At 38.2% G+C, this 12,263-nt stretch overlaps 1 protein-coding gene across 1 annotated transcript; it reads right to left on the bottom strand.

Moving 5' to 3' along the window:
* Nucleotides 1-3,589: 3,589 nt before the first annotated feature.
* Nucleotides 3,590-6,739, bottom strand: rpl8 (ribosomal protein L8). Its single transcript, XM_044019624.1, has 6 exons — nucleotides 6,716-6,739; nucleotides 5,974-6,112; nucleotides 5,730-5,871; nucleotides 4,388-4,606; nucleotides 4,191-4,306; nucleotides 3,590-3,787 (listed from the first exon to the last, which is right to left on the bottom strand). Exons 2-6 carry the CDS (start codon nucleotides 6,109-6,111, stop codon nucleotides 3,629-3,631), a joined length of 774 nt encoding a protein of 257 aa, XP_043875559.1. The 5' UTR covers nucleotide 6,112; nucleotides 6,716-6,739; the 3' UTR covers nucleotides 3,590-3,628.
* Nucleotides 6,740-12,263: the final 5,524 nt, after the last annotated feature.

Here is a 12,263-nt window from a genome sequence, read left to right as displayed (position 1 = left end):
CCTGCGTCTGATTTTACTTGTGGATTTCCTGAAACAAGCAGCAGCTGATACTGATTTTTTTTTTCATGTTATTAAAAGAAAAATGTCTTGCTTGTTGATGTTTTGCTGTTTCATAAATGGGGCATTTTCTTCCAATTAAATTCAAAAACTAGATGTAACAGAAAATGTAATACCAAACATCCACTTTGAAGGTTACTTAATGGTCCAATGTGTACATTTTTGATGGAATTATTTTCATTTGACAGAAACTGAAGATCAAATAGTAATGCTTAATTTTTATAAAAGTATCGTCACCTGATTGTATGACTTTTGTTTTTCATTACCCCCAGAATGAGCCTTTTATACTTATGTTGGGAGCCAGGTCAGCTCTACACTCAACAGCGCTGCACAATTATTAAGCATGTGAGCATTTTCACCTTATTGTCATTTGAATGCATATCCACAACCTCCAAGCTAGACATACTTAAATGCTAAATGGATGGAAGCATTATCAGGCTATGTGTATCTGTGTAATGAGAGAGGGTGTGGCCTAAAGTGATCAACGCCCTATGTCAAGGTGTGCATAATTATTAGGCTCTTTACCTCAGACAAAATGGGCCAAATTAAAAGAGATTTATCAAAAATTATGTCTTTCAGAGGAATGCAGCACTGGTTAAGTAGCTAAGCTGTTGAGGTGTAATTACACCACAATCAAACGTGTGAAAAAAAGAATCCGCTCTATTGCACAAAGGCAACCTACCTGTATAGAAGTACAAGGTATCGGTGCTCAGAGACATGGTCCAGGTGAGGAAGGCTGAAACACCACCACTACTGAAGAAGACTTTTAAGTTGAAACATCAAGACTGGGCCAAGAAATATCTGAAGACAGATTCTTCAAAGGTTTTATGGACAGATGTAATGAGAGTGACTCTGGATGGACCAGATGGATGAAGTATGAAGACCGCTCCATTCGAATCAGGTGTCGGTAAGGTGGAGGTAGGGTACTGGTATGAGCTGCTGTGTTTAAGGATGAGGGAGTTGGACCTTTTGGGTTTGAAGATGGACTTGAAATCAACCCCCAAATCTACTACCACAGATTTTAGAAGATACTCTGTGGTACAGGAAAATTCAAGAAGTACTTCACTGCATGGTTATCCAGCAAAAGCCTTGAATATGACAGAATATTGACATGGCCCCCATTCCTCATACCTGACCTAAACCCTATTGAGAACTTGTGGGCCCCTCTTAAACATGAGATTTGCAGTGAGGGAAGAAAATACACCTCTTAGAAAAGCATTTGGGAGGCTGTGGCACGAAACAGTGATCATCAACAGATCTAAAAACTAACACTCCATGGATGAAAGGCTTTTTTTTTTAATGTGGTAAGTGTTTATTTGTACATTTTGAGTTGTTAGCTGCTGTTTGCTGTCTGTTTGTCTCTCAACTCTGGTCCTGGGGACCTACTGCCCTGCATGTTCTACAGGTTGCCTTGCTCCAACACACCTGATTCAAATGGTCAGCTCGTCTGCAGAAGCCTAATTACGACCCATTTATTTGAATCAGGTGTGTTGGAGCAGGGCAACATGTAAAACATGCAGGGCAATGCGTCCCCAGGATTGAGAACCCCTGCTCTATAGGTGGCAAGAACACGAGGAAGTGACCTACTGGCTGCCATTCATTTGTATCCTCTAAAGCAAAATATAGATTTATTTATACTGTTGTTTCTAAAAGACTGCCTTTTTAGTAGAGAGAGGTGATGCAGTGCCCCATAATATGACCTTGCAACGTTGTTTCCTGTGGGTGTACCTTCCAATCAGAAAAGGTGTAGTTATGAAGTTCCCCACTGCCCCTACATGACAGTGTCCCAAAGGGTGTCCTTTATCGAACATGACCTTCAGTGCTGTATAGAAAATGCCTGTTTCTGTGATAGAAAGTGATGCTGTGGTGTAAAGGATGTCCTTATATACGTATATGTATGAGAACATGAGAAATGATATACTAGTGGCGGCTGCCACCCACCAGTGTGCAGTTGGTGCCCTTTCAATTTTTCACCCTTGCCCTTCCAAATGTCTGTGTACGCCACTGTTGATGTGTGTACATGGGTCAGAGTTTCTGTGAAGGACCACATGTTTGTTTGTTTGTTTTTTAGAAATCCCAAACTTAGCGTACAAAGTGGAGCACACCTTCTTTTGTATGTATGCAAGCTTTATACATGTAGAAGAGTGTGCGCAGGACCTGCTCACAACAAGTATATACGTGTAGAATTGTTCAGATTTATAAAACCTGTTCCTTTTAAAACACCTACATGAACATTGAGCGGACATGAACGAACAACTCGCCCACGCCCCTATTCCACACCCCAATTAATATGCAAATGACTCTAAAGCGCCCTCTGATGCCTTCTTCCGGAAGGACAATGGCAAACGAGGCATCAAAGGAAGAAAAAAAAAGAGTTTTTTGTTTTTTTTACCTAATATGCGATCGATGCATTCATCTATGATGACGAAACCTTGAACTTCCTTTATGTGGTTTGTTTTCTGGAATTGATAAAAGCGAAGGAACTGCGTCTGTCAACTCAGCTGAAGTGGCTGAGAAAAAAAAATAAAAAAAATAATTCAGTTTACTTTTTTTTGTTGTTGAAATGATCTGTAAATTATTTACAGATCATTTTAACAATCTGTAAATGAGTCAGTGATATGTGTCCTGATCCAATTACGCACATAAAGGTTCTTCAATGGTCTCTCTGATGTTATCCACATATGATCAAAATCTACATGACTCTACAGAGTCGTTAACACTGATTGTGGCCGAGGTTTGTGCTAAATTGCACCTGCTTTGTACGTTTTGGGTGAAGGGTAGTTTAAAAAACTGAATGTATAGAAACACTGACTAGGAGCTGAATACTGTTGAATACTGGTAGTTTCTTCTGAAGAGTTATATTCTGTTTAACGGTGTACACTGCCTGTTTACCTTTGGTCATGGCACACTTCATTTTGCAATCAACACCATTTTACTTCTTTGTTAAATACATTTTATATCACCCAAACTTGTTATTTAGTTGCAGGCTGGGTCGTAACAGAATATTTATTCACTGACCACTTTATGAGACACCCGACCAACACAAATAAGATCAGCTCATCACATGGCAACAACTCAATGCATTTATACATATAGACATAGTCAAGGTGACAGTAAACATTAGCAATATAAGATACTTGAGTCAACAAATGTAATCATACTTTGTATTGGATGAGTACAGTATTAGTGTTTTATGTATTCTGCAAAGCATAAATTATTTCTCATGGAGAACAACGCAGTTTAGAAATTTGTTTTAGAAACAATTTATGCACATTCCCAAGCCAAACATTGGGCTGAGTCTGAATCAAGCCCTAAAGGCTTTTATATTGCTGTATAGAAAAAAAACATTTATTGCCAGTTGATGCCATATAATTTCCGCTCACTTTCCCAGAAACACCTGCTCATTCATTCTCTTATGTAGTCAGCCAATATCATGGCAGTCCCCCAGACACAGGTCACTCTAGTCTTTGAGCACTTCAAATACAAGTAGTTTTCTTTTGAGTCTTCCATCAATGAGAAACCAATAACCAAATTCTTTTTGGAACATGTTTTATTATCAAGAAATTCAGATTTAGTTCTCCTTCTCCTGGACGGTCTTTGTTCCACGCAGTCTGCCTGTACGACGGGCAGCAATAAGACCGACCTTGCGACCAGCTGGTGCGTCCCTCCTGATTGTTGAGGGTTTGCCAATGTGCTGATGGTTACCACCACCGAAGGGATGCTCAACAGGCTGCAGGGAGACAGATAACCGACGTTAGTCTGGGAAACCAATTTATGAAATAACAAGATCCTTCATCCTCTTTCAGTGTTGACAATGTAGTCATCTACATTTACTTTGATCACCTTTTTAACCTTATATACACACACACACACACACACAACATGCTTGACGAAGAAAAACAAATGCAGACATCGATATGTAGGATATAGCTATATAGGTGCAAATAATTTATGTCTTTGTTATGAATCAAAGAAACCAGAAAATATTTAAGAAATCAGAACCTGTTAAATTAAACCAATGTTACAATACCCATCAACTCAAAACTCCCTCAAGTGAAAAACAAATTTTTTTTTGCAATGTTAGGTTATAGCACAATGATTAAGACATTCCCTGTATACTCATGTTCACTTACGTTCATAGCCACACCACGGACACGTGGCCAGCAGTTCCTCTTGGCCTTGTATTTGTGGTAGGCACGACCGGCCTTCAGGATGGGCTTGTCAATACGACCACCGCCAGCAACCACACCTTTCAAACAGAAGGTCTGGTCAGCACACGGTTCACAGATGCCATATTAACCGATGTGAGGAACACATTAAAGGTTTTTACCGACGACAGCTCTGTTAGCAGAGGCAATAACTTTCTTGGCGCCGGAGGGAAGCTTGACTCGGGACTTCTTGGTCTCTGGGTTGTGGGAGATGACTGTGGCATAGTTTCCTGAAGCACGGGCCAGTTTGCCTCTGTCACCTGGTTTCTCCTCCAGGCAGCAGATGATGGTTCCCTCAGGCATTGTACCAACGGGCAGGACATTACCGATGTTCAGCTGAGCTGTGGGATTAAAAGATGGTGAGACAAAGGCTCAACACTTATTAAAGAGGAATCAAATTCAAATTAGTTACAATGCCTAAAATTCCCAAAACCATAATGATGTCATTAAGCGCATTATCTGAAAACTGGCCAATTCCCAGAAAATTGCATTTACCAATACACTTAACAAAAAGGTGAGAAATTCACACACTAAAAAAACTTGGAAGTCAAAAATGTAATTCTATACAAACTCCTGAATTTATCAGTGCAGTACAAAGAACAACGTATGATAGAAACACTGAGGCAGCATGAATGAAGGCATACAACGCCAAACTCGAGGCACTTTAACGTAAAAAGGTTGTCTGACTCAGTAAAGATTCAAGGCCACAGTATTAACTCAGACATCAGAATCCAGATAATTACAACAGTACAGTTATTTCATGACCATACATTTCACAACAGCTTGTCTGGGGATTCAACATGTCAGTCTTGTCATGTTTGATTTCCTTTTAAGATGAAGTAGCCCCCCTACATTAAGCACCACTTTCTGCTAGAGTGTCACTGTAAAAATTTCACACAACCATTAGTATCAACAAGCTACTACTGAATTTCACTCACAACTTGCACTTCAGGTCAGAACTGAAGAAGCCTCTTGGATAAGGGGTGAAATCTTCAAATATCAACCCTGTCAACTTAACCATAACTACACTCTTGAAGCTAAACACTGAATTGAGATTGTTAATTTTACTTCTCCATCTCACGACAGTGACACCGATTCAAAACTGTCTGGTTTGTCTGAGCTCTTTCCAACACTTTGCTCTGCCATAGATCGTTCCAAAGAAACATTTGTCTACCAACACTGCTGTACAAGCACAAGTGGACTGTGGTGCTTTTGAAATCCCAAGCACATCAACTGTTGTGTCCAAATGATCGCTAAACAATTACAGCAACACTATTCTTCCAGGTAAGCCATCATCCAATTCACATCAAAATAATCTTAAACATTTAACAACTATGGTTCAGGGACAGGGAAGAGCTTAAAAACTTGATTACGATATCGTTATCTGGAGAAAGGCTGTGAAAGTTAGTGTTCTATATACTTTCTTTGCCAGAACAGTGACAAGTGCACTTGTGACACACTTACCCTTCTTGCCGCAGTAGATGAACTGTCCAGTGTGGATGCCCTCAGCAGCAATGAAGAGTTCCGTCCTCTTCTTGAAGCGGTATGGGTCACGGAAGGCCACCTTAGCCAGGGGAGCACCACGGCCGGGGTCATGGATAATATCCTGAGAGGGCAAACCGACACAAGAGTAACATCACTGACATGCTCAGACAACCAGTGCAGCTTTAGTCTGCGCACAGAACAAGTAGGTTAAAAGTCAGTTTACCTTTACGATTCCCTTGATGTAACCATGGCGTTCAGCGAAGTCAATGTGACGGAGCTTGGCAGCACCTTTCCTGTGCTTGACATGGGCTTTGAAAACAGAGCCCGCACCTTTTCTCTGTCCCCTGATTACACGTCCCATCCTGCACAGAAACTGAAGACTTTAATATTTCAAGACTACGGCGAGACATTCATTTTAGTTAGTCTACATATAATCACAAACTTCTACTGGAAATGTGTTTTAAAAACACAATTCATTTTAATACATGTAAATTAACTGTTACAAAAAAGTTCGCACACGTTCCCAGCTATTGCTAAGTTCTCAGCTATATTTAGCTTAGCTAGCTAACCCACTTAGCATCATATTTGACGCGAGGGAGCAGTCGTTGTACAGTATGACGAGACTCACAGACCAACCTACCGCTAAAACAGATATGTATGTTAACATTAAATTCTCCCCAGCTTCTCTTTTTGCCCCACATCAGACACATCATTGTCCGGTGTGAAGCGTTGGAACAGGCCGGGTCGGCATCCACTACACACCGCTGTCTCTACGCCATGTCATCAATGAACTACACTTAACCAACAAAATACTGCAAAACATACATCTGTAGCTAAAATAGTCAGTGGGCCTGATTGTTAGACATTTAGAAAACATATACACATGACAGTACGACCCGGATGGCGTGAAAAAATAAAGATTTAGAACAGATTTGTGGAGAGGAATCCGACATTTGGTATCCTACCTAAACTCCGTTGACGGAAAGAGAAAGGGCAAAGGAAGTAGCAGGTTTTCTTCCGGAGAAAATACAGAGAGGCATGATGGGAGTTGAAGTGTAATCAAAAGCAAATAGATGACGTGACCAGGAATGGAGAAAATACAACCTGTCGCTTACGTTTTGTCATTTATTGTATGATTAATTACACAACACTTATTTAATAATCGACATCTGTGGATGTCCAATATACCCAACATTTAGTAATTTACTTACACATTTTCAATATCAATACATAAATATTAACAATTTTCTGAATATGAAAATATAAACTAACTACGTTATTTTATTTTACAAGATAGTCATTTTTATAATCGAACGGGAAAACAGCCTGTGACCCATGTTTGAATGAATTACTTTCAGGAAAATAGTTGCCTATTATTTTTTGTATTTATTTATTTATTTATTTATTTATTTATTTATTTATTAACAGCAAATACTTAAAGCCATAATGAACTGAGGCATCTTTAGATACCTTAAATCTGCCAAATATTCAATAATATTGTGGATTTTTATTGTTAAATATTATTTATACTATATACTTATTTTATTAAAATTCAGATGTGTTTTGGTCTCTCTACGTCTGAATCTTAATCATAAAGGAGTAGTTTAAAAAATGTATGTTTATTGCTTCCTGTCTCTGTATTGTAAAGCTCCTCTACTCCTCATATCCATCCCTCCTCAGTAAAGTGGATAGATGGGGAAATAACTGACCAGCTCTTAAATACTTCCAGAAGGGGGCAGTAATGCAACACTAAAACTGAAATGAAGACACAATAAGGGAGAAACAGGTCCTTGGATTTTCACAGTAAAACATACACATATACACAGAGAAAGCCAAGTTAGTACAACTTTGTATTATATTTGTAATGTGTTATTGTATTGAACAAGGCAGTGATGGGGCACACCTTCAGTTGTGTTGTCGACAGATCACTGTTTCGTAGCATTTCACATGTAAAATTGCAGACCTCTGCTGGACAAAGCCCTGAAACAACAACCAGAGGTCTTACTGTTACTTCTAATGGCAGTTTTGTATAATAAATATAAAATGTGATCTCTAAAAATAACAATATCATCAAACTCTATATATGTTTGTAGAGCGCAAAGACATATCTTTCAGTAATTCTTTAAAATTGTGTGTGCGTGTGTGTGTGTGTGCATGCAGTGTTTATGCGTGTTATACCTGTGGGACTGTGTAAAACAATGCAGCATCATAATAACTGAGCCACATATTTATCACCTGCAGTGTCAGCCAAGTATGTGTGTGTCTTCTCATTAATCACAGTAGCGTTGTTACTGCAGCAGGACGCTCTGATCTCAGGAGGGGAACAATCTGTTGCTCAACACCTTTTCTTCTTCTGTGGTGAGAAGAAGAAACACCAAACATCATCAGATATTGGCGGAGACAATCTAAATTCAATGGCTCATCCACAGCAATATGCTGTGCATAGTGTTATAATAAACATTTTCCTCAGCAGATATTATGAAACATTATATCATATGTTTGTTCCAGTTTGTGCTAATGGATTTGTGGATTTTATGTAACACAGGTTCATACAGTAGACCAGCTGCGGCTACACCTTTGCAGTTGGATGGATGTATGTTTTTTATTCGCAAATATAAATACATTTCCAATATGATTACTTTAATGACATTTTAGCTCAGAAAAATGTGATTATTGATATTTCAGTCAATACTGGTAATACCATCTTTTTTCCATAGTAATATCAGTGAACAGTTTCACATTGAAACTAAGGATCATGCGTGAGACATGCAGCAGTTTCCTGGAACTTACATTACATACAAAAATAAGATGTCATTACCATAATGCTACCTCCTGATTATACCCTATTGTCACCATGTCATTCCCAAACTGTAATGTGCCAAGTTTAAAATGATCACAGCATCATTATAAAGTGATGTTATGTTAGTTTAGTAAATTGGGTTTTTGTGTGGTCTCTTAAAGTAACACGGTTATATTTCCTTTTCAGAGAAAACACATTCATGACATATAAACACATGAACATTTATAACAAAGTTTCATTATCTGCACTAATATGGCAGAATAATTTTTTTATACGGATGCAAAAAAGTCTATTGTAATTTCCATTAAAGAAATGTTTAAAAGCTTGTGTTACAGTATTTGGCCAATACATATCTGCATGCAAGCTGCCTCCATCCTTATTTTTAGAGAATTGTCAAGCTTGTAGCTTGTTCCTGTCATAACTTAGGTAGTTGGTTGTTTTAAACCCTTGAAGGCTGCACTGCATAGGCTACTACCGTTAAAGTTGATTAATGGTGGAAAGGAACATGTCTATCTTGAAAAAAAGAATATCTGTTGGCGGAGTCATAGAAAAACGTTAAACGGATCTGCTGATCCTCAGGGTCTGCTGCTCATCGTCTGTACATTTTCAGTCATACACTATACGTCACTACTCAGTTTATATACACTCATGTCTTCTGACTTCTACTCTTTACACTCAGCTGATAAAAAAAGTTCTTAGTTTCCTCACAAAGACAAACAAACTGCAGTTACACTGAGACTCAAGTTTAAACTTTTAAACATCACAGACAGAGAAGCCGCTGTGGGACTAGTGGTAGGTGACCACTGACCTCTGACCCCCCAGTGGTGAAATAACCTGTGACCTTTGTGAGAAGAAAAATGCAGAGCTGCAGATGTGACAACAGAGCTCCATTCTGCTGTCCAACAACTAAACACCCTATATCATGCACGCGTGTGTTTGTGTGTGAGGCTCTTTATCATTACTATGGTTAGCTTTGTCAGATCTGGGACAAAATAGAACAATAGAGCTAAAGTACACTAACAACGCACAGGAAAAAAACTGCTCTGTATATTTTATAGTTTCATGTTCTATTTTCATTCCAATTCAACCAGAATTTGTGTAGCAGTGATTCTGTCCTACTCCTGCTGCTGCTATTGAGGATGCTTCTAATGAGGAAGCTATGAAAGAAAACAAATGTAAGCAGAAAGAAAAGTATTTACAGTTTTAGCATAACAGTGGGCTGGCTTCTGAAAGCTGACAATTCACAATTACAGAAGATAAATACGAAGATACTCCATTGAGGAGGTGGGTGAGAGAAGGATGCTATCCAAACTAACATCTATCATGGACAACATCTCTCACCCCCTTCATGTCACTGTGGGACCCTTAAGCAGCTCCTTCAGCCACAGACTGCTGCACCCAAGGTGCAAAAAGGAACGCTACCGCAGGTCGTTCATTCCAACCACAGTCAGACTGTTCAATAATACAACTGTGTTAACTGCTGTTTTAACTACCTCTAACTAAAGTGCAATAGTCAAATGCAATGTCTGTGCAATAATTAGCAGCATAAGCCACTTTTGTAAATACAATCCATATTTTCTGTACAGTATTCAGTTTCTCTACATATCTAAACACATAGTGTTGATGTGAATTGCATATTTTATTTTATTTTATTTTATTTTATTTTATTTTATTTTATTTTATTTTATTTTATTTTATTTTATTTTTCAATGTTTGTTTCTTTAGATAATCTATGCCATTCTGTTCTGTTCTGTCCTTTGTAACATGTATGCTATACTGCACAAGTGAATTTCCCCATTGTGGGATCAATAAAGTACAATCTATTCTAAACTAATCTAATAAAACTGCATTGAACACACCTAAAACAAGTCCAGATTTGTAAGAATAATCCAGTGTATGAAAGCAAATGAAAAGGATACAGATGCAGAGAAATGCAATGAATTGAAAATATGATCAAACAAACAACAAAAGCCATTAAAGTAAAAGTATATGTTATCCCTTGCTTGTGCTTTAAGAGTCCAGTGTGTAAGAATTAGTGACATTTACTGGTAAGACTGCTGATTTTAATGCCCCTCCCTGCTCACCGCTCCCAAGTGTGTCAGGGAACTATGGTGGCCTTTGCATACCTTAGGACATCTCTCCTTCTTAGTTTGATCAGTATTCTTCTACTTCCATACGTTAAACACACACACACTTAAGCTGGTTTGTCAGGTTTATACATATATATGTATATATATTTATATATATGTTGCTCTACAAAGAGAGCAGCATAGGTTTGTGTAAAGACCCTTTCCTAAAAGTATAAAATACCTTATTCTATTCTACCTCATCCTGAGGCAACAAAATATTGTTTTTATTATAAAGTGATAGTACCCACATAAGAACATACTTGCCTCCTGAATGTTGCACACTGGACCTTCATAGATTTGATGGTCTCTCCCACGGTCACTATGGGAAATGCGAACAGGAAGGATAAATTTAAACTTTAATTAGAGGCTGTATTTATTTACCCACACAGACATGCACTGTACGCACACACACACACTGATTCATACTTTACATTTAGCCTCTTTGTTATCTATCTATCTATCTATCTATCTATCTATCTATCTATCTATCTATCTATCTATCTATCTATCTATCTATCTATCTATCTATCTATCTATCTATATAATAAATGAATAAATGATTACACATAATATTTTTCCCATACCAGTAATTTAAAGTCAGTTAAGGTTTCATTAGCAATTGGACCTGCAATTCACAATCTGTCCATTAGAGGGCCTCCAAATATAATCACCTGTCTGTCACTCCTGATCGTCACCTGTCTGTTATTGAATTGAATTGACTTTATTCCTATGCCCCTTTTAACCGATACACAATCAGGCTGACGAGTACATGCAGTTGTTGTCAGTTCATTACTGTTGCTGTGTGCTTTTTCTTCACATACCTGAATCTCCAAATCTCCCTCTTCCTGCCTGAACGCTTTACTTGCTCTCTTTCTGTTTACCTGTTTCTGGTTGGATTAACCACCTTCGCCTGAAAACCTTTGTGTTTTGCCAATATTTAAAAAAAAAAAAATAAATCTTCTCCTTCCTGCCTTTTGCTGCCTTGTCTTCACCCATGACCTCTGCAGCAGATGTTGACATTCAGTGGTGCAAAAATGTGATTATGGACTAAAACCTGGGGCTTGATCCCCTCTGGATCTTGGACCTCCTGGGTGGTTACTGACTGATCTGAGTGATAAGACTTTCTTTCCATCTCTCTGTCTGTCTCTGTCATTTTGTAAGACTCTTGCCTGTGGACAGAACAGCTGTTTTGCGCCACAGAATTTGTGGGTCTGTGTTGCTGTGGCGATGCCTCCAGTTACGCCAGCTGTTCTACTTCCTAATGTCAACATTGCTATTGGCAAATACGATGAAAACAACAATGTTTTTCATCAACATCATCTCTACAAGGGTCCCATGCAGAGATGTGAATATGTTTGTCAATTTTTATATGATTCCAGAACTGCAATTTATCTTTGACATAATATGATTTAATTATTTAATCTGATCAATATACTTACTTTACAAGAGTCAACATGCACACATTCTGCCTGATGAAATTAAATTAATCAAAATCATGCTTTTTTTATAAACTAAAAATGTTTCATGACTCAGATGAAATTATGATAATACATTACTCGGACCACGTGGCTGAGTGATGTCTAG

Source organism: Solea senegalensis, linkage group LG2 (assembly GCF_019176455.1).
Source record: "Solea senegalensis isolate Sse05_10M linkage group LG2, IFAPA_SoseM_1, whole genome shotgun sequence".
In the NCBI taxonomy this organism is placed as follows: Eukaryota; Metazoa; Chordata; class Actinopteri; order Pleuronectiformes; family Soleidae; genus Solea; species Solea senegalensis.
Note: the sequence above shows the minus strand (reverse complement) of the source record. Positions and strands in the feature narration are given on the sequence as shown.